General features: G+C 37.2%; 2 protein-coding genes across 3 annotated transcripts; both read left to right on the plus strand.

The window, feature by feature from the left end:
* The first annotated feature begins 1,205 nt into the window (after positions 1-1,205).
* Positions 1,206-19,126, plus strand: LOC113355781 (nuclear pore complex protein NUP205-like). Its single transcript, XM_026598726.1, has 45 exons — positions 1,206-1,540; positions 1,639-1,734; positions 1,893-1,967; positions 2,050-2,154; positions 2,290-2,400; positions 2,637-2,793; positions 3,203-3,288; positions 3,518-3,640; positions 3,736-3,963; positions 4,964-5,053; positions 5,172-5,333; positions 6,055-6,171; positions 6,245-6,451; positions 6,708-6,809; positions 6,906-7,049; positions 7,263-7,393; positions 7,525-7,644; positions 8,148-8,271; positions 8,372-8,569; positions 8,995-9,113; positions 9,925-10,075; positions 10,160-10,272; positions 10,363-10,444; positions 10,540-10,626; positions 10,715-10,792; positions 11,060-11,266; positions 11,447-11,539; positions 11,616-11,729; positions 11,875-12,045; positions 12,192-12,247; positions 12,369-12,441; positions 12,545-12,735; positions 12,846-12,975; positions 13,074-13,151; positions 14,438-14,602; positions 15,355-15,495; positions 15,566-15,703; positions 16,445-16,588; positions 16,893-16,997; positions 17,085-17,198; positions 17,306-17,440; positions 17,531-17,631; positions 18,185-18,304; positions 18,391-18,520; positions 18,833-19,126. The coding sequence occupies exons 1-45, from the start codon at positions 1,400-1,402 to the stop codon at positions 18,914-18,916; spliced, it is 5,637 nt and encodes a 1,878-aa protein (XP_026454511.1). The 5' UTR covers positions 1,206-1,399; the 3' UTR covers positions 18,917-19,126.
* A 673-nt stretch (positions 19,127-19,799) lies between these two features.
* On the plus strand, positions 19,800-22,946 carry LOC113355782 (cellulose synthase-like protein G2). Of its 2 annotated transcripts, none has more exons than XM_026598727.1 (6): positions 19,800-20,484; positions 20,885-21,034; positions 21,122-21,247; positions 21,337-21,777; positions 21,867-22,214; positions 22,302-22,946. In XM_026598727.1, the coding sequence occupies exons 1-6, from the start codon at positions 19,879-19,881 to the stop codon at positions 22,854-22,856; spliced, it is 2,226 nt and encodes a 741-aa protein (XP_026454512.1). In that variant the 5' UTR covers positions 19,800-19,878; the 3' UTR covers positions 22,857-22,946. The 2 variants fall into 2 exon arrangements, with proteins under 2 accessions (XP_026454512.1, XP_026454513.1); XM_026598728.1 differs by having other exon boundaries at positions 19,800-20,400.
* Positions 22,947-23,341: the final 395 nt, after the last annotated feature.

Genomic DNA, 23,341 nt, shown 5'->3' on the forward strand with positions numbered 1-23,341 from the left:
CCAAATTTACTCATGGTAATCTAATTCGGCTTACATTTCGATTCCTTCTTCCCCAATAACCGAACAAAACCTCGAACCATCTGGGGTTAACCCAGTTGATCAGGAGTCTGACTCTCAAATAGGAGGTCAGCAGTTCGAGTCTCCGCTCAAACATTGGAGATCTCGTGTACTAACTTTAATATGAGGTACGGGGCTTAGTTTTCTCAACGGAGTAACCCGGTGGCTACCCTGCCAGTTTGAGGAAAAAAAAAAACCAACAAAACCGCAATGTGCAAGTGTAACCCAAAGGTTAACCGCGTTTTGCTATTTTGTTAATTTTAGCCCAGGCCCAACTTAAAATTTACGCAACCCCTACCAATAACATGGCCCCAAAACGTGCTTCTCATTTCATCCGCCTCTCTTAGGGCTGTTCATGGTCGGTTTTGGTTCGGTTTCTAGCCAAATCAAAACCGAAACCAATACTATCGGTTTCTAAAAATTTAAACCAAACCAATCCATTAACCATTGGTTCGGTTTCTAAATGGTTTCAGCCGGTTTCGGTTTGTCCCAGTGGTTTTTGGTTAACCAATAGTTATGTCAAACGACTCAAACAAAAAAAAAGATACACAAATTTACAGATAAAAAAATCATAGCTGCCGATAGTATTGGTTTACACAAATTTACATACAAAAAAAATAAATAAATAAATATCAAGAATAGTTAAAGCTTACTCTAAATCTAGAGATCAAAAGAAGATATATAATATATCTTAATTTAGTTAGTGATAAACAAAAAAGAATGAAGAATGGAAGAAAAAAGTCGAGTAGCAGCAGTGACTGTTGTAGTTAGGGGTAGAGAAGGGAGGCGACTGAGAGAAGGAGAAAGAGAAAGAGGGAGAATATCATACTGAAATATTAGATTTATGATTTTTATTTATCTTCTAAATCAATGGGTAGAATCTAATACTTGTTAATCAAGATAGAAAGTAAGTTTAAAAATTAATCGATTTTCCAATGGTTTTTGGTTCGGTTTTAGAGATCAAACCAAACCAAAACCAACACTATCGATTTTCCACTTTCTACACCATAACCAATCCATTAGTAAATGGTTCGGTTTGGTTTCTTCCTAATTGGTCTGGTTCGGTCCGATTCAAGCGAAAAGCCGAAACCATGTTCCGCCCTAGCCTCTCCCCCGTAAAAATTCACAGTAGGGTTTAAGAACAAGAAAAAAGAGGGAGTTCCGTTTCGAGTCCACAGTCACAGCTCGCTCGCGACTGAGAAATCGCAAACATAAACACTTTCCCGCTCTTCCAACTACTAAGAAGATGAAACCACACTCAAATTTCTAGGATTTCGTAGTTTCAGCACTTAAGAATCATCATAATCAGAAGAAAGAGATTTATCGATTTTACAGAAAAAAAATGGTTTCAGCGAAAGTTCTTCTCCATGCGACTGAATCAATAGTGTTAGCTACATCTTCTCTAACTCCTCGTGAAAGGATTGAGTTAATGCATACGATTAGAAGTTCTTTACCTTCTCTTCAATCACTTCTATCATATCCGGTATTGTCTTTTTCTCTTATATTTTCTAGGGTTTTGTATTGATGATAATAATTTGTTTATTTCTGTGGTTTGTTTATGTAATTATTTGTTTTTATTAGATTCCTAAAGCATCTGATAGATCTCAAGTTCAATCTAAAGAAGTAAGACTTGCTGATTCTCCACCAATATCACTGGATGATCAGGATGTTCAGATTGTAAGTGATACTACACTTTTTTTCTGTTTGTGATTAGAGTCTGAGAAAACATTATCAGCAGTATAAGTTATAACGTATATTGACATTGGTCATTTTTAGCTTCATACAACCCTGTTACCTTATACATACACAAATTATATTGCTTATGAATACTGCAGGCGTTGAAATTGAGTGACGATCTCCATCTTAACGAAATAGATTGCGTGCGGTTGCTTGTTGCTACCAATCAAGAAGTAAGTTGGTGTTGTTTGTGGTTCCTTGATTATTCAATGATTTTTTCTTTATCTATTTGGTTTTCACATTTGTTTATTTCAGCGGGGGATGTTAGATAGGGAGCCTCTGGAAATTCTGCGCATTGCAACTGGAATATGGTATACTGAGCGACGAGATTTGCAAGCTGCATTATTCAATCTCTTAAGGGTAAGCTAATAACACTTGCATGGTTACATCAGTATGCTGCTACTTTCTAAGTGAAATGTCCTTCTACCAATCAAAATCATTTCCTCCATTTTAACACATTTTGTTTGTTTGTTTGTCTGGGTGGTGGTTGTGCAGGCTGTCGTTCTTGATCAAGGACATGAAGCTGATCTTATTGCTGAGATACAGAAGTATTTGGAAAATCTCATTAATGCTGGCCTTAGACAACGAATAATGACTCTTATAAAGGTTTTGGATATTCTTCATGCTACCGTTTTCTCAGTTTTAAATACTACAATCATTGGCCTGAACGTCTATAGTTATAGATTTTGAACTTCAAAATACTAAAATCGAGGTAGTGCTAGTAGATTTTTCATCAACCCCATCTACGCTCTCTTTAATATGACCTCACACAAGTTCTCCTACTTCTCAGTTGCCTTACCAATCTTCTTTGAGTTAACTTTGAGCTTTATTTGGTGTTTTAGGAACTTAGGGAGGAACCAGCGGGTTTGGGTGGACCTCAGAGTGAACAGCATATTATTGATTCTAGAAGTGCTCTTTTGGAAAGACGTGCTGTTGTTTGTAGGGAGCGACTTCTTCTCTGTCATTGCCTTGTTCTTTCTGCCTTTGTAGTTCGAATGGGTAAGTACAGTAAACACCATATTTTCATAATCTGGCTGCAGAAGACTTTTCTTTTCTGTAAAAAGACTTCTCTTTTTAGGTGATGTGGACACATGTTTTATGGAGAAGGGTATCAGTATCAGATACCATAACTGAGTTTAACTTTGGCAAGGTTCTTAAGGTTGAATGTTGTTTGAGCAAGTGTTTGTGTATCGATAGACAGAGGTGAGAATATTCAGAACTTTAAGTGGTTATGGTCAACCCAAACACCAGCATTGAGCCCCTATAACATTATGAGTCTTGAGAAATACTCTTTTTTATTTATTATGGAGATGATTAGTCTTCTAGTTGCACCGATCACCAAGCTAGATTATGGGTACATTTAAATCACCTGTTTGTTCTGTTTGACCATTTTTGTGGATTTTTGTAGGTCCAAAGGAGGTAAAGGATGTCCTTTCTCTTCTTAAAGACTGTGCCACCGATGTTAATGGTAGCAGTGCAACTCAAAAGCTTCAGGTGTTATTTATTGTTCATCTGCGCAATTTAATAATTCTTCATGTTTATTCATTAATTACTGATGCAATAAGTTATATTAGAAGGTTGGAGAAGATTCAATTTTGCACCTTAAGTTGTAAACAAATAATCCCATGGAGCCACTCATAGTAAGACAGAAACAAAATTATCCAGAGGAGGGGCTTTTCTTGGTTCTGCCTTCTCATGTGTTTCTTACCCAATCCCTCTGCAGATTGCTTTCGGGCTTCTATTTTCTCTGGTAATCACTTTCATATCAGATGCTTTAAGCACGGTACCAGATAAAGCTTCTACGCTCGCTGGGGATACTTCTTTCCGACGGGAATTTCATGAACTTGTAAGCTTAACTGTGACTGTTTCTCTTTTATGTTTAAAGGTAGGTTAATTATTCAAATCCTTCCTCACGGTTTACTGATCTTCCTCCTGTTTTAGGTGATTGCTGTTGGGAATGATCCCAATGTTGAAGGTTTTGTTGATGTCACTAGACTTGCCTGGGCTGTACATTTGATGTTAACTCAAGATGAACTTACTACTAGGGAGACAATAGCCGGGTCTTCATCTAGTGAACTAGCGAATATATTTTCATGCTTGGAGGTCATATGTTCAAGCAATGTTTTCCAGTTCTTACTGGATAAGGTTCTCCGAACTGCAGCCTATCAGGTTCACCTGCTAACTGAAACTACTTTTATCCATTATAAAGTAGGTTTGTTTATGTGCATGCCAATTGTCATTCTTAGACCCTGCTATTTTCATATATTACTTTATTAAGCAGTCGAAAAATGAAATTTTCTTCACAGAATTTTTGTTAGTGGGCCATCATATGTCGGAAAAACTTTTGCCTTTTCCCCAAATTAGGACATCCATATGAATTTTCTCACATGCTGAACCTAGAGAATTCCACCTCATAAAACAGCTCATGGTCTTCTGAAGTATACAACATTTTGAACAAAGGTAAAATACTTTAGATCAGGATATTTGCTAGATATTGGTAGCATCGAAATTGGTGCCACTGAAAGTGAACTCAGAGCCATCATACTTGGCATCAGAAGTCTGGCGGAGCTATGTCAAGTTGGTGGCTCACAAAATCCGTGGGTGACTTATGATTAACATCACCAAATCAACATCTGACTTGTGCACATCAAGACAGTTAAACTTTGAATTTGTAGGTTCCCGCACATCTCGGCTTCAGATGGGTTGTCCTAATTACTAACCCACTTTCTTACACGACCATGGCTGACTGACCACTCGAGGACACTGGAATTCAGGGGGTTGAAATTGGAATGATCATCTATATTTTTCACAGTAAAAGAATGACAGGACATCTTTAACAACTCCCACCCCCAGATGTTAACATTCGCTCCTGGACATTAACAAATAGAACGGTTATTTATGGGTAATATGTAAGGTTGGAGCAATTCTTTGAGATGAATTTGCTGCCTCAAGCAAGAGCCAGTAACATCGGTTATTTCTTTGTGGTGTAACCAGCTTCGTTTTATAAGCCTATATATATTGTGTCGTTGGTTTATAGAAGCAGTATCTTATTGTATGCAAGTTGTGTTTTTTTACTATACAGTTGGTTTATTGTTCTCTAGGTTTAACTTCTTTAAATGCTTTATTTTGCAATCAATTATTGTGTTTTTTTTTTCGTGTGATTGTACAGCATGATGATGAGGATATGATCTATATGTACAATGCTTATATGCACAAGTTGATGACATGTTTCCTCTCCCATCCTCTAGCGAGAGACAAGGTCAGTTAGCTTACATGATCACGTTTGAAGCATTCTGCATCCCATTTTTCAAGAATTCCTTTCACTATATATATTTTGTGCTGTTTGAATGATTAATTTGTGCTAATACATTTGTTAGGTTAAAGAAATGAAAGAGAAGGCAATGAGTGCCCTTAGCGCGTATCCCATGACTGGTTTGCACGACGTCAAACTTGATAATGACATGGATTCTCAACAGACCATTGAAAACCCTCCACAACCTTTTGTTTCTCTCTTGGAATTGGTTAGCGAAATCTATCAGGTCAGGATACATTAATTTTCCGGGTTATGTCTCCAATGTTTAAATGATCATTTCTTGCTGTCCAATGTGTATAATTGTAGACGATAAGATAGTCATACTATGACACTGAATTGCGGTTCATGGATTTTCTTCCGTTTTGATAAACCTAATTTTATTATGAAAGAGATGGTGAATAGTACAAGTAACTGAAAGTGTCAATCTCACGTTGTTATATAGATCACAGTCAGCCTCACATTGTGGAGTGGAGGGAATTACTTCATAAGCCGAACCCAATCAGTTATTCTCATACAATCATTTACAGTGGTCAAGTAAACAAAAATTCTCCAAGCTTTACTCACCAAAACAAAAATTCTCCAAGTAAACAAAAATTATTCCTGTTAAAACACTGGAACCTTCACACTTAACATTAGGGAGTCCATGCTTCCTGATCAATGAATCTTCCACTTTCTTCTGATCGGACTGGCACATATTTTTAAAAGCACTAACACCAACTAGACAACTTCTTATGATTTCCAAAAATACCCAACAGTTTTGAGAAAGATGGAAGAATCCTTAGAGCAGGGCAGTCATTTAACATATAAAGCTGCCAACTGCACCAATAACCATGTATTATGTAACCTGGGTAGCATTTTTATATAGTGCTTCCATATTTGTTTATGCTGGTTGGTTGCACCAAGTGTGTACTGTGTACTAATCGTTGATTGCTTTTAACATTTATCAGAAGGAACCACATCTGTTGTCTGACAACGAGGTTTTGTGGACATTTGTCAACTTTGCTGGAGAGGATCATACTAATGTTCTAACACTGGTTGCTTTCCTGAAGATGCTGAGTACATTGGTACGCAAATCCCACTTTGTGATGCTGAGCACTTAGTTGAGTAGTGATTTTACGATTTTGTGTTCTCTTTCAGGCATCTAGTCAGGAGGGTGCTTCAAAGGTTTGGGAATTACTACAGGGTAAAACATTCCGCTCTGTAGGGTGGAGTACTCTGTTCGATTGCTTATCCATTTATGAAGAGAGGTTTAGGCAGTCTCATCAGAATTCTGGAACTATGTTGCCCGAGTTTGAGGAGGGTGATGCAAAAGCACTGGTTGCATACTTGAATGTTCTTCAGAAGGTTCTCTCCATTCCTTTGTATATATGTCTACGTCAACTGTGTCTAATTATAAAAACATCATGGCACCTTGTTAAAGCATCTTGGGGTGCCATGAAAGTTACAAGCAGTTCCGCCACCAATGGCCTTGTCTGCACAATGTTTCTGCTGAAGAAATTTTGGTGGTTTAATTCCATCAATTGTTTTATTTTTTCCCTTTTGTGCACAGGTTACACATACATTAGTACTCAGATTTTGACATCTCTCAAATTGTTTGTAGGTTGTGGAGAATGGAAATCCAAATGAAAGGAAAAACTGGTTTCCTGATATTGAACCCTTATTCAAGCTGCTGAGTTACGAAAATGTGCCTTCTTATTTGAAGGTTAAGTACCATTTCCTGATGGCAATGTCTTGGTGAAGTTTCTCTTTCGTGAAAGTGTGTCTGTAGTCTGATATGTGATATGCATATACCTTTCAGGGTGCTCTGCGGAATGCCATACGCGTTTTTATTCCAGTATCTCCCGCTCTAAAAGATACTATCTGGAGGTACCTCGAACAGTATGATCTGCCAGTAGTTGTTGGGCCTTCATCCGGGTCTAGTGTGCAGCAGATGTCTACACAGGTAAATACTTCTGGCAATGGTCATTGGCAATCTAGTCTGTGAAGAATCATATTTTGAATCCTTATGACAATTGTATTCAGATATTTTTTAGCAAGACCTAGTGAAACACTGTCAAACTTAAATTGAACCTTGAAACCCTGGAGAAATGAATGCTACTCAGTTGCAGTACTAATTACCGCTCAATATACTGCTTTCTTACTTCTTAAACTGTAGGTGTATGATATGCGTTTCGAGTTGAATGAAGTAGAATCGAGGATGGAGAAATACCCTTCAACAATTTCCTTCCTTAATTTGTTAAATGCGCTTATAGCTGAAGAGAGAGATGTGAGCGATAGAGGACGCAGGTAATGCTATCACTTTTGTCCTCCCATCCCTTTTATTTTAATATAACATTTAATTATTAGTTAGTAATGTTTCAATCTATTGATTGATCTCATACTTAAATTAGTACTTTTTTACTTTTTACTTCTTCCAGGTTCCTCGGCATCTTCAGATTTGTATATGATCATGTCTTTGGGCCTTTTCCTCAGAGGGCCTATGCAGATCTTAGTGAGAAATGGCAGTTGGTTGTCGTTTGCCTTCAGCACTTCAAAATGTAAGTGTGCATGATACAGTAATTTATAAACAATTTTGGTTCTAGCTTTCCTGGGGTTCTTTTCCATAGATATGATTGAGTAAATATTTAGCATACAAGGTTGTCAGTTCTCCTATTTTAGGCGTTGCATGATGTGTCTTTTTATGAATAATATTGTTATTAATACATGAAGGGTCAAGGCTCACTACCTTACAACCCTAGATCCCAATACCCTTCCATTTCACTCCACAAAAAAAGAAAGATCTTCTTCCAATGCAAATACATGTTGATTATCTAGCGTAAAGAGATGTCAGATACCGGAATTAAGATTATATGCCTGGCAAAGTCATACAGCATATGATGTTCGTTCTAGTTAACTTACTACATTCGAATGAGATAAAATGCTATGAAAAAGGTACAGCTGGTTTTGTCATGGGAGTATGATGCTTTCCTACCTGGAAAATATTTTTATTTTAGATTTAGATCAACGACTCTATACTTATAACAGTGTCTGTATGTTGCAGGATATTGAGCATGTACGACCTTGAGGACGAGGACATTGATAATGTGGTTCACCTGTCGCAGTCTTCTGCACAGTCACAGTCAACTCCCCTTGAAACACAGGTCCCTGTGCTAGAGTTGCTGAAAGTACGTACTCTTGGTTGTTTTATTTTTTGAAAAACCATGTCGAATGATATATTCATATGTACGACATCTTCTTATTGTGTGTGTTATGATGATGCTACAGGACTTCATGAGTGGTAGAGCCATCTTTCGTAATATTATGGGGATTCTTTTGCCGGGAGTCAATGGCCTTATAGATGATCGAACTACACAAATTTATGGTCACCTTTTAGAAAATGCTGTGCAGCTATCCTTGGAAATTATTATTCTTGTTTTGGAGAAGGATTTATTTGTAGCTGACTTTTGGCGTCCCTTATACCAGGTAATATCTATAATCCTTTCATACTTTACAATCTAATAGGGTGATATTTGATGGGGTTGAATATCCAGTGCTTGATATAAGGGGCTGTAGTCCTGGTGCATTTGGAATGCGAGCCGTTACAAATGATATTTTATTACAAACCACAAATAAAGGGAGGTCAAGTGTTGGAAGCAACTAAATTAGGAGGAGACAAGCACACATTACGCGGTGAATGTCACCGACGGTACTAATGTAGCACTAATAATTCTCAGCAGATAGGTATTAAAAGTTTCCTAGAGCTTGCTTGTAAAGCCAGTACTATCTACACAGTCATCGAGTCATCCTCATCGTCAGTATCGTGGTTGAGTTGGTTTATGTTTATTCAATGGCATCTGATAGGGTTCTTCTATAACCATGGTCTCACTTAATGTTTTTTTACCTAGCAGCCTTTGGATAGAATCCTTTCTCAAGATAAGAATCAAGTTGTCGCCCTGTTGGAGTATGTAAGATATGATTTTCAACCACTAATTCAGCAAAGCTCAATCAAGATCATGAGTATTCTAAGGTATTATTTTTTAACCATTCTTAATTTGTATTCTGTTGGAGCATGTAATTTGTTGGCGCTAGTATTACAGTATCGTGGTGGGTCTTAAGAGAAATGACTCATGCTATTTGGCTTCCCTGTGTTTTTATGTGTATAGTGTAATAATGTAAATTGGTAACATGTCCTGTCACAACAGTTCAATTGTTATCTGATCCTACGAAATGGGATACTTCAGTTAATGCTGGAGCTGATGGCAAGTTTCAGTTTACTTTTGATCTTAAAAAGTCTCAGAAAAGTGTTACTTGAAGAAATGTTGCTGCTTTCTGCTAGAATGTAACTTTTCATGGTGATGCTAATCCTGTCATGTGGTCATCACAATAATGAAGTCACTCTAGAATATCTAATAACTGAGATCACAATAATATGCAGTTCAAGAATGACAATTTAGAAGTTTCGGATGGCAATTGTGTATAGAATAGTAGTGCGTTGGTTATCCTAATCCTAGATGTGAACAGAATATATGCTGACGCCGTTGATAGAATCTTAAAAACACTTTTAATATATCAAACACTGGGATGCAAGTCCGCAAACTGCAGGCTGTTTATTACTTATTTAATTGTAGAACAAATTATTGTCATTTTTTGTGTGAAGGTGATCTCGATTCGTCAATTGAAGGGAACCGTCTAATGAAACTATAATCATTCATCTTTTTGTACGAAGACATCTTCCTTTACCAGAAAGTTACCACTTGTTGTGGTAACGTACTGTGTTTTAGCCGCTGTTTCACTTGTATACTTCATAAAATTTGATTCTTCATTATGACTGTTGACAGTTCTCGCATGGTTGGGCTCGTCCCTTTGTTACTAAAGTCAAATGCTGCACAGAGTTTGATCGAAGATTACGCAGCTTGCTTAGAGTTACGTTCGGAAGAGTCTCAGGCCATAGAAGAGACTAAAGATGACATAGGAGTTTTTATAATTGAGGTTCCCACCATTTTGTATCTCTTTTTTGAAAAAGTTGTTTTATGTACTTTCTTGGTGGGTTCTAACTTCCTTTCTGTTTATCAGCTGCTCATCGATAATATCAACCGCCCACCCCCAAATATCACACATTTGCTTCTCAAGTTTCATGTGGATATGTCAGTAGAGCGGACAGTTCTACAGCCAAAGTTTCATTACAGGTTTTGCTTGTTAAGTAATTGCTGATCCATTTTAATACATACCACTTTTGATGTTTTGCTGAATAATAATTTTCTTATATTTGTATGCAGTTGCTTGAAGGTGATACTTGATATTCTCGAAAACCTCTCCAAGCCAGAAGTTAATGCATTGCTGCATGAATTTGGATTTAAGGTCTGCTGGCACTGCTTTTTAATATTTTGGTATTACTAAGAGTTGTTATACATGGTACGAGGCCATCCTGAAGTTTTTTCCTTACTCTTTTGCAGCTTCTTTATGAACTTTGTACGGATCCATTAACATCTGGTCCTACCATGGACCTTTTAAGCAACAAAAGATATCAGTTTTTCTTAAAGGTACGAGTTGATAGCATTCTGTATTTGTTCATAGTCACAAGACTAGTTGTTTTCGTCTAATGGCAGTTGCTTTTCTTTATGATGCCAGCACTTGTATACAATTGGTGTTTCTGCTCTTCCTAAAAGAAACAACAACCAGGTCCTTCGTATTAGTTCGCTTCACCAGGTTCTTTATGATTCTTACTTAGTTTACTTTTCCAGTGCTTTCTGCTGTTAATCATTATTTCTTAGCTTAGTCAAATGTGTTTTGTTTTTACGCTTAAATGTTGTACTAGTTATAGGAGTATTCAGAAAGGTGTTGGTCACTCGACTCTGCGATGCTCACTAGATGGAGTTATACTATTTAATTGATTATTATTTATTTTGTAACACTTGTGTTGTATTTGGTGTGCCCTGAATATGCGAAACTCATCCGCTCGTTGTTCTTTTTCAGAGAGCATGGCTGTTGAAGCTTTTAGCATTGGAGTTGCATGTTGGTGACATGACTGCATCTGCACATAGAGAAACTTGCTTGAGTATTCTTGGTCATTTGTTTGCGCAGAGCATTAGTGACTTTGGATCTGATCTTTATTTACCTAAACACTCTAGCTTCCAGACAAATGTTGACCATCCTGGAATGAAATCAATCAGCAAGATTAAGGTATTGTTTGAGAGCCTTCTTAACTAACTTTGTTTGTTCAAGCTAATTGCATCATTGAGCAAATATTTTAAATTCACACCTTGTCTAAATTAGGGTCATATTTACAAATAATTTTTGACAATTTTGTTTATGGATGATCACTTCTTTTTTATTGGTTAACGCCTTTTGTGTAAAATTCAGGTGTTGGAGTTGCTCGAGGTTGTCCAGTTCAGATGTCCTGATACTTCTATGAAAAGCTCTCAGCTCTTGTCTAGTTTGAAATATGAGTTGCCTGTAAGTGCAAATGTTTTGGATATTTCATGTTCTTCGTAAGACTATATCAGATTAAACTATCTACTCTTTATTGTAGGTAGAAAACATACTTGGAGATCCCGCAACATCTGAAAAAGGTGGTGTTTATCATTTCTCGGAACGCGGTGATCGGTTAATTAACCTTGCTTCATTCTGTGACAAACTCTGGCAGGTTGGTTCCTTTACATGTCAGTTCAGGGTATTTTATATCTGGTACCATGTTTTTCAGAGTGAGCAAGAATCAACATCAATGCCTAGTCCATTAGGTAGGGTTCTGTACAAAGGTTTCACTTCTAGTTGTTGTTTGTTGGCAACAGAAAAGCAAATTTGTTAATCCTGCTATGAGCTCTGTCGGTGGTGAAGCTGATGTCATGGATCTGAGAGAGACAATCCAGGTTTTGGTTAGATGGAGCTGGAAACATAATAAGAACCTGGAGGAACAGGCAGCCCAACTTCACATGTTAACTAGCTGGTCTCAGATTGTTGAGGTAGATGTTTTCTTGTTCTGTTGTGTTTTTGCAAATTTTTCTATTTTCTATTTTCTATTTCATATTTCCATGTTTTCTTTTTGTGTTAAATTCTTTTCGATTAGGCCCATAACTAAATGTACCATCTTTTCGTCAATTGCTTTCAGGTAACAGTATCTAGAAGAATGACATTTCTCGAGGATCGTTCTGAAATTTTGTTCGAGTAAGCACAAAATTATTAACTTATTTTTCTTTTGATAGATCAGTGAGTAAAGGTGTCACTTTCGGGTATCAGTTTACTTTTCTTGAATTGTGTATAACTATTTGAATCTTGTCATGGTCAGGGTGCTTGATGCTTCTTTAAGTGCTTCTGCTTCCCCTGATTGTTCTCTAAAGATGGCGTCATTATTGACTCAGGTACTGTTTTCCATTATCATGTCCAAGTCATCATCTTTATATTCAGTTTGCTTTCCTTGTTTACATTGTTGACCTGTTTTCCGATACTCTGAGATGTTTGTAGGTTTCACTTACATGCATGGCCAGATTACGGGATGAAAGATTCTTATCCCCTGGTGGTATGAATTCGGATAATCTCACTTGTCTTGATGTGCTCTTGGTGAAACAATTGTCAAATGGAGCTTGCCATTCCATACTATTCAAACTTATAATGGCGATCCTTAGACCCGAATCATCAGAAGCTTTGAGAAGACGGTATGTATGTCAAATTTATCATTAGTTTTGTTGTCCGTTTTGCTGAGTAATTACGATTGTTCTTTTTGAAAAGGTATTTGATAAGGGGATTTTCTTTTTTTAAATCTCAGCCAGTATGCATTACTTCTGAGTTACTTCCAGTATTGTCGGCATATGCTTGATCCAGATGTCCCTGCAACCGTATTACAGTTCTTGCTGCGGGAAGAGCAAGATAGCGAGGAGGATTTGGATATCAAAAAGGTATCCTAGTTTACATTGTTGGGACAGTTTATGGTTAATAGTTCAAATTTTTAATGTGAAAGTACATTCTCAAATATACTTTCTGTATATTCTTCCAGATTGACAAAGAACAATCTGAATTAGCGCAGGCCAATTTTTCTATTCTAAGAAAAGAGGCACAAGCAATATTAAACTTGGTATGTTGCTTCTTCTATGAAATAGTTCTGGACCAATTTATTATCATTATTTGCTTAGATTTTGGAAGTTGCATTTTTAAACATTTGCAGATGCTTCACTCTTAAATGATGTTTTCTTTAAAAGAAGTTGTATAGTCAATCATTGGCTGCACACGTTACAGAACCACACGAAGATTCAAGCATTTTCTTATCAATTGTACATGATTGGATGCTAGTAACTCTTGCCTAGTTTGGTCGGCTACGGCTTGAAGATTTTAGTTAAACAGTTTCAGGGTACCCTCTTTCTTTATCGAATTCTCTGTCTCAAGATGTCATTCTTCCGCAGGAGATTAATCATATGATGTAACTTAGTAGACAACCAAGGTTGCAAGTTCTCCAATCTTTGGTTATCTACCCATTTTGGACGAGTAGAGTGATGTGATTTGTTTGTTATCTGCATATATCAGCATAGTTAGTGATCCAAGCTGTGTTGCAACGATACGGATACGGTATCCGATACAGGATACCAATACGTTACTAGGATACACCAACAAAAAAATGGTAATACGGCGATACGGAATACTCAATATTAATCTGTAGTCTTAATATATATATGATATATATATGATATATATATATATATATATATATCATATATGAGATAGAAACATAACAAAATACATACATCTGTTTGCATGATCAAAACATATATAAGTTAGTAATTCCAAAGGGGGGTGTTGAGATTTGCGTCTTTTCTTTTCTTGCTCATAGTTGTATATCAGTATCTGGGATAAATAGGGTTTGGGTATTCTACTGGTTTTGGAGGAGATAAAACAGAGAGAGTTAGAGGTAATCAGATAAGTGTTGAGATTAAGAGGAGGAGGAGAAAGTTTGGGATAAGTATTGACTGGAGGGGGTGATGACAGCTGGTGATAAATATCTAACTTTTATTAGTATTAAAGAAATATATGGACAGCTGTTGCTTCTTATCCAACTTTTGGTATTTTAACTGAAAAAAAGGATTATACAGTTGGTATTGGCCGTATTGGACGTATTGGATACACGTATCCATACAATACGTATTGATACGCCAAAAAAAGAAGTTTTGACGTATTGTTGCAACACAGGATCCAAGTGATTAAATGTCGACATCTTCTTAGAATTTTTTTCTTTTTGGTGATTAACCATGCACTGAAGCCGTCTTATGCTAAAACCGGATCATTCTTTGATTTATGAAGTAAGCTGCTGGAGGGGGAGAGTCAGGGAAATTTTATTTTGTTCTCAATTTCCCTACCTATATGTTGTAGGTAACTAAGGATGCAATTCAAGGTAGTGAAGCTGGAAAAACAGTAGCATTTTATGTTCTGGATGCATTTATCAGTATTGATCAAGAGCGGTTCTTCTTGGGCCAGTTACAAAGCAGAGGCTTTTTAAGGTCATGCTTGACAGACATTAGCAATATATCCTCTCAGGTATGTCCCTTACTCCACAAAAGTTCACTTCCTTCCCCTTTGCATGGTACGCTGACGTGTATTAATAGCAATACATAACTTCATATTTGATGATTAAAATTACTCTTCTCTTGATTTTCTTGTTTTTTGGTTCTTGACTGCCCATCCACTTATCTCTAGCTGAAAAGTTGAAACCCTTATCACTTAGTTTCTATGTTTGTTATATTGGTTATACAGAATCAAGACTAGGGTTCCATAATGCGGATCAATTAACTAATTGGCACAGCTGCAATGCATGTTTACAGAGGATGTATTATGGACTTTGACCTCAGACAACTAATTAAGTATGGAACTGTTGTAGTGTGTTAAGTTACAGAACCTCTGAGCACACTCAGCATAGGGAATAACTCGTAATAGAGTTAAATATGAGCTAATCTGGCCGTGACAGTGTGACTCGAATCTCTTGTTTATTACCATTTATTCCGTTTCAATGACAAGTGATGAAGGCTTATGAAAGATAGTTTTTATTTTCATGGAGTTGAGAGAAATGTGCCAAATGGTACTCGAATATAGTTGTTACTGTATTTCCTGGTAATTCGTTTTCTTTCTTTTGTCCAGTAGATCTGGTGTATGTACAGTAAATTTGTTTCCAGTTTATGCATAATTGATATCATATGCTTTCTATACTATTGTGGATTGTTTAGTTTCTTGATGTCATTTTGTATAATTTGTATCGTCCTCGGTGTATTTCACATTTCTTGGGTTGTGCGCAGCGAGGATTTACTCTTGAAGCCGAACTTGCTATGCTGTTGAGGGTTAGTCACAGTTATGGGAAGCCTGGTGCCCAAGTTTTGTTTTCTATGGGTGCCGTAGAACATCTTACTTCATGTAAGATGATGGGTTTGCAGTTGAAGGTATAGTTTCTATACTCACCGGTTTATCTCATTTTGTGTGAATGGAGCTTATAAGAGTGTGCGTTTCCAGGGAGGCTTCAATCAGGCTGAAGCTAAAGGTGGCAGAGATGTAGCCATGGAGATTCAGAAGCAGCGACGTGCCATATGTTCAATTTTGAGATTGGTTTCTTCGTTAACCTGTTTGGTTGATACATCCGAGTTCTTTGAGGTTAGTTATCCTCTTTTTAACATGTGCTTAATACTTCTGTGGACTTGAATTGGAAGAGTGCATATCAAGTGATTGCATGTTACTCAATATTAGGTTTTCTTGGTAAAGCAGGTATTAGGTGATGGTATTAGACGAACTTTAAGTAGAGGAATAAGTGCATATATTCTGAGATCAGAATATGATACGAACTTTAAGTAGAGGAATAAGTGCATATATTCTGAGATCAGAATATGATACGAACTTTAAGTAGTGTAATTCAAATAGAAATCTTCCATTTGATAAGACATGCTTGCAGCTTCCCTATCTCCGTTGATTTATTTGGATCTTTCTGTTTTTCCTTTGATCTCATTCTTTGGTAGCCTCTGAATTATAAATATTTAGTTGCCAGAGTAAGATTTCTGATTTTTTCTTGGAATTCTAAACTAAGTTTGTATGGAAGTAGCGAATATAGTGTTTATGCTTATGGAGCCAAATCAATTGTGTTAACTGTCAAGTTTGTGGACATCTGATTTGAGACCAAATTGGCTATGAGTGGAGTGGTAGTATAGGATGCTTTATGTACTTAGTTCACTACTCTCTCATCGTCCACATGGGATGATTCTCAACAGTTACGAATTGCCATTCCAAATCACAGTAGGACGTTGTGATTTTGATCCATGAAAGATCTTTGTGCTTTAAACCTCCAGTATAATGTATCTTATAAGTTTTAATATTTGAATTTTGTTTCTTAATATGAAATAGGTGAAGAATAAAATTGTTCGTGAGGTTATTGATTTTGTGAAGGGACATCAGTTGCTCTTTGATCAAGTTATCAGGGAAGATGTTTCTAAAGCAGATGAATTAACCATGGAACAAATCAATCTTGTTGTCGGCATACTTAGCAAGGTAAAAAGTCCTTTTAAAAACCACAATACTTCTTTTCACAGAAGGCGGATGAGAATGTGCTTGGTGGTAAAAATGTAGCAGATCATGTGGTTGAACTGCATCACATTCTTACAAATGCACTGAAATCTGAAAGCCAAAACATTATTATGCAAATGGAGAAGTAGCTCAATTTTCAGTGATATCTTGAAAAATTAGTTTCCAGTGGCTTTGCTTCATGCATTTCTCTCCAGTTATTCCTTGGTACTCCTCACAGCTTGTTATTCAATTTTTTTTATTTTGCTACATACATTTCAAAATTGTGTAGGTTTGGCCGTACGAAGAGAACGATGAATACGGTTTTGTGCAAGGATTATTTGGTATGATGAGTAATATCTTTACCCTTGATGCTGCGTCCTGCTTCTCTCAATCGGTACGCCACTTCTAGTCACCTTTCCTTTTTTTCAGTATCAAATATGAAAGAAACTAATATGTTCTCGTATCACCTTGTGCTTTGTAGTTAACTAACGCTCATCAGAAACAAAGGACGTCAGAGCTCATCTTCTTTAGGCTGTCCTTCAGTTTGAGTTCCTACCTTTATTTTTTGGTTACAAAGAAGTCTCTTAGATTGCAGGTATGTAGGCTATCAGTAATTTTCTTTGCTTGCCATTCAAATTAATTTGTGTAAACTACTTAGATTTGAAAGATATATATATATATTGATGCCTCTGATTTTGTCAGGTATCCGAGGATGCTAGTGATTATCGGGTACCTAATGCACAGCGACCTAGATTATCGTACCTTGTTCGTCTTCTTAATTCTGTGACTGCGGCTCTTGATAGAGCCGCCGAGGAAAAATCTGCATTGCTCAACAAGGTAGTAAAACGTTACTCATCATAGTTGATATACAGTTTCTTGTTTCTCTTTTTCCTGTTAATTTGAGCTGAACATTTTTTGATTCCCTAGATTCGAGATATTAATGAGCTGTCGAGGCAGGAGGTTGATGAAATTATCAGTATGTGTGTGCGACAGGATTGCGTATCGTCAACTGACAATATTCAGAAAAGGTACCGTTAATGCTGCAATTGCTACTATAGTCTTGACATTTCACGAGTTCAACAGCTTTTCATTTCGTCTCTTGAAAATCTATTTCTGCTCTTAATTAATCTGGGTACCAGGTGTTGTTGCCTTTAGTCTACTTGTGAAATAAATATGTTGTTGAAGGAAGTCAGAGTAAATAGCTGTTGCATAGTTTGCCAAAGATAAACATTTGAATGTATGAATGAATCAGTTTATTCGGTCATTTCTGGATAAGGAAATTTTGGGCAATGGTTATTATATCACTTGTGGAATGTTGTAACCGGTCTTCCTTTGGGGTTCCATGATGGGCTCATCCTGCTTTTTTAAATGGGCCGATTATTTAGATACCCCTTGTTTTTCTAAATCTAATGAAGGTACCTCCTATCATCGGCATCTGCAGTAGCGATTTCTGTATGTCATTTGGCACTACAAAGTGTTTTTTCTCGCATTTAAGTTTGCCATGTTCAATGTTGCTGTTCGAAGTTTTCATAGAAGTGACCTTTCATGTATCCCTGTCCAACGGTTTTTCTTATGTTTCAGGAGGTATATTGCGATGGTTGAAATGTGTCAGATAGCTGGTAACAGGGACCAGCTAATTACTTTACTGCTTCCGCTTGCAGAGCATGTGCTTAATATCTTCCTTGTCCATTTCCGGGAACGGTATGGCCCTCAAGGGAACTTAACTAATGGTCTTCCTCCGCACCTAACCTCTGTAATATTTATTAAATCTGTTTTTCTCCTTGCAGGCCATCGATTCCTGATTCAAGCGATGCCACAAAAATGATTTCATATGGCAAACAGGAGCCTAACCAGGATATTTCATTGTTGTGCGCGAAGTTACTTCCAGTTTTGGAGAGACTCGAATTACTAAACGAGGTATGGTTTATCAATTTCTTAACAAAAGTCAAAGCAGTTGATTGTCTATGAAGCCTTCACCTATAGAAATGACCCCAACTAACTTGGAATTCAAAAGCCTGCAACCTACTTTCTGTCATAATTATTTACGGTCAAGTATAGAAGACAAATACAGTTGAAGTATATTAAAGGTTGCAAATTTGGCCATTGTTAGAACTATCTAGATATGGGTGTTTCCAGTTGAACTCATAAGTCTTTTTGTTTTCCTTCTTCTTCGTAATAATACCTGAGCAATATTGTGTTGATGCTGGTTTTTTGATTTTTGTCTTTTAGGATAAAACAGGCTACAGTTTAAAGATTTTCCGAAGGCTCTTGTGTTCACTCAAAGAAATGACAATTCAAAGGTTGTCCACCTAATTTTGGGTTCACCCAGTTCTATTTTTTGTTGCCATTGTGTGGAGAATCAGGTGTAGATCTTATACATATATTTCTGTGATGTATAACTAACTGATCCTGTAAAATATGCAGAGATAATGTAACAGTAATAGGCCAAGTTTGTTTCTAATCTTCTCAGTTGAGATAATGTAAAAGTATCGGTAGAATGAAGTACAATTATTTTCTTCATCATTTCTTCTATAGATCATCATTTTCATCCTCCCCATTCCCCAGTTTAAACGAGTTGACCAAAATCTTATTGTAAGAGTTAAAGATTAAAAAAATTGAACTCAACCAAGAATTGTCAGTAAATGCGTTATCCCCAACCCATGCTTGCTAAGGAGTGAGCCAGACTGTATCCCAGGCTCTGTGAATTATGAAATCATCTGCACGGAAGATGTATGATTAAATATTGTTTCGAGGTTACCGCAGGGCTTTATCACACTGGTGGAAGATACTCTGCACAGAAAAGTTGGAGGCAAGTGGCATCCAAAGCCTATTTATAAACCAATTATAGACCAAATTATTAACTCTCTGAAATCTAGAGCCTACTCAGTCTAGTCATGTTGCTCCTAATCAATACAAAAGAAATACAAACCCCTGATGCCGACCCTAATATCTCTTATCTCTTGTAGTGGTCCTAGTGGAAGTACTAGTTGACTCCAAGGTTTTGGATGGTTTTTTAAACGAAAATGATTCATACACAACGTTGTGTGTGTAGCAAAACCGTTTTTTAAATTATTCCATTTTAGATATTTTTTTTTTCAAAATATCTATAGAATTACATTTTTCTCATTGGACCGACAATCTTACTCATGAGAGTACTTACCTTGACAATCTCTCCTTATATAAGTGGGAACAGAATATCCTTCTTCCATGGTCCGTTTCATTTCATATATGAGGTTGCTCTGTAAAAAAAAGATAAGATATTTCCAGACAAGAAGATGACTACCACAACCTCCTCCTCCACTTCTTCACCACCACCACTTCTGCATACATATAAAGTCCCAAGACATACACCGTTGAACCGAATCTTCGCCGTAGTTTACACAACAGCAATCTTTTCTTTGTTTGTGCACCATTTCATTAATCTCTTGCACTCCTCTAGCACCACCACCTTCCTCCTTCACTTCACCTTACTATTCTCCGATGGAATACTCTCCTTCATGTGGGCGACCACACAGGCATTCCGTTGGCGTCCCATTCACCGTACTGTGTACACTGAGAATCTTTCACAAGTGATCTCCAGTCGTGATTATCCAAAGTTAGACGTGTTTATATGTACTGCGGATCCGTATAAAGAACCACCTATGGGTGTTGTTAATACGGCTTTGTCAGTCATGGCTTACGATTATCCGCCTGATAAGATATCTGTGTATATATCAGATGATGGAGGATCAGAGTTGACTCTTTTTGCTTTCATGGAAGCTGCTAAGTTTGCTGCTCACTGGTTGCCTTTCTGTAAGGTGAACAACGTAGAAGATAGGTCCCCTGCTGTTTATTTTAGTTCTGGTCATTATACTCCAACCACACAAACCGAGGAGCTTAAGGTAGATAATGATTTTTTTTGCCTTTTGGTTATTCAATGATTGATTTATTTCTGGACCTTTCTGGTGCCTTATTGAGAATCTAGGACCACAATTTTCCATTTAAGAGAAAATAAAATAAAATAGTCTCCTTGGGACAATGTAGGGTATTAATAATCGTATTATTGAAATCCGGACTTGGTTAGATTCTGTTAGGAGGATGTTTAGAAACGAGAAGCAGTAATCGGAAGGTATCTGGATACACATACACCATATAAAAAAAATGTCTGGGACTCTGTAATTAAGTTAAGAACAAATTTCGAAAATGACTTATAAAAATAAAATAATTACAGTAATTTTTTATAAAGTAATTTTTTCCACAACTGATTTTGGTTATTTACAAGTCATTTTCTATATGGAGTAGATGATGTACGACACTATGAAAATGAAAGTAGAAAGTGTCGTCGAGAGAGGAAGCGTTGCTGATGAATACATCAAAACTGATGAACAACGCGAAGCTTTTAACAAATGGACTGCTGAATTTACACGGCAAAATCATCCTACTGTAATCCAGGTATAAAACATGATGTTTTTGTTTTACCCTGTCTGTCTATAGAGAAATTGTTCATTAATTTTTCTAACTTAACACCAATATATATAGGTTCTACTGGAGAACGGAAAAGACACAGACATAACAGGCCTTGAGATGCCAAACCTAGTTTACGTATCCAGGCAGAAGAGTAAAGCTTCACATCACCATTTCAAGGCTGGTGCCTTAAATGTTCTGGTAATTCCTCAAACTAATCACATTTCAGTCTTGTAACTTATATCGCAAATATATTGGTGTAAGTTATGACTTTTTCTTTACCCCTGAAGCTCCGAATCTCGGCTACAATGACAAATGCACCAGTAATCCTGACGCTAGATTGTGACATGTATGCGAATGACCCGAGCACACCCCTTCAATCTCTATGCTTTCTTGCAGATTCAAAAATGTCAAAATATGCTTATGTTCAATTCCCTCAGCGCTTTCATGGGATCAATAAAAACGATATCTACGGAGGTGAAAACAAACGTTTATACCAAATAAATCCTGTCGGTATGGATGGGTTAGCAGGCACCAGTTACGTAGGTAGTGGCGCATTTTTCCGTCGGCGAGCTTTCTTTGGCGGTCCTTCGTCATATGTATCAGCTGAAAAGCCAGAACTAAACCCTGACTATGCTGCAGATAAAGTCATTCATTCAGAAGTAGTTCTGAAAATGGCTCATAGTGTAGCTAGTTGCGAGTTTGAAAATGGTTCCAAATGGGGTCATAAGGTACGTCATTAAGTACAAGTGCATTACACTCGACGTTTAATGCGTGCATAAAATGCGTGACGTTCGATATCTTCATTGTTGTTGTGCAGATTGGTTTCAGATATGGGTCACTGGTGGAAGACTATTTCACAGGTTATCAGTTAAACTGTGAAGGTTGGGACTCAGTATTCTACCATCCAGACAGGGCAGCGTTCTGGGGTGACACCCCTATCAGCTTTGATGGTTCATTGAGCCAAAACAAAAGATGGTCAGTCGGCACCCTTGAAGTGGCTTTCTCTAAATACACTCCAATTATATTTGGAACCAAAGCTAGAGGCATACTAATGGGTTTGGCATATTCCCATTATGCCTTTTGGGGTACTTGGTGCATTCCTATCACCGTTTACGCTTTCATACCCCAACTTGCACTCCTCAACGGAGTTTCGCCATTTCCAAAGGTACGTAAAGGAACCTATTAGTTTCATGCTGCATGACGGTGTGCGCATATGCTTAGAGAATGATAATTTGTTGTGCATTCGTTTCAGGTATCGGATCCTTGGTTCTACTTGTATGTGTTCCTTATCCTTGGATCTTACATGCAAGACTGCCTAGATTTTATGTCAATGGGAGGAACGTTTCAAAGATGGTGGAATGATCAGAGAATGTGGTTGGTCCGAGGAATCTCATCTTATTTATTTGCATCCATCGATTTCTTGGCCGAGTCGTTCGGTGTCTCTAGCTTTGGGTTCAACATAACTAGTAAAGTAGTAGACGATGAACAAAACAAACACTACGAACAAGGAGTTTTCGAGTTTGGAGTCGCGTCGCCTTTGTTTGTACCGTTAACAATGACATCTATTATCAGTTTCGTCGCGTTTTCTGTTGGTGTAACAAGAGTGATTCTGGGGAATGAGAAAATGGAAGAGATTTTGATTCAGCTGGTTTTATCTGGGTTTTGGATGGTGAACTGTTGGCCAGTTTATGAAGCAATGTTATTGAGAAGTGACAGAGGAAGAATGTCTTTGAAGACGACGATTATTTCTAGTATTCTAGCATTTGCTTTGTATTCAGTATCTTGTTGTCTGTCATTCAGAATATGAAGAAGGGACCGGTGGTGTTGTTTTAAAGCCTGTTAAATAATGCACGAGTTCTTGCGCAAGTACTGTTAGTACTTTGGCACTTGTTATTTACATCTCTTCTTATATTCTCTTTATTAGAAGCCGAAATAATTCGCGGTGGGCAACGGCGGAGCCAGAATTTAAACGATGGAGGCGCCAATGCCTCCAATTACAAATCAACTTACAATTTACAAGGAAAAAGATATTGAAAATATGATTTCTTTCGGTGAGAATGCAAATTAAAATTGCTTGTACAACGTAACTTGATGTAACAAATGTGGGTGTAAAATACCGTACACCCATGAGTTACGCGAAATAATCCTTCTGATGACAAGCAAAGACGAACGCACACAAGACATTTAAGATGACGCATCAAATGACGTCACCAAGTCACACTAAAAGTATGAAGATCTACGAGGCAGTAAAAAAACCGTACGGCAATGACAAAGTCTACGCGACATTGACGC

The sequence above is a fragment of the Papaver somniferum genome, chromosome 3 (assembly GCF_003573695.1).
Source record: "Papaver somniferum cultivar HN1 chromosome 3, ASM357369v1, whole genome shotgun sequence".
Classification (NCBI taxonomy): domain Eukaryota; kingdom Viridiplantae; phylum Streptophyta; class Magnoliopsida; order Ranunculales; family Papaveraceae; genus Papaver; species Papaver somniferum.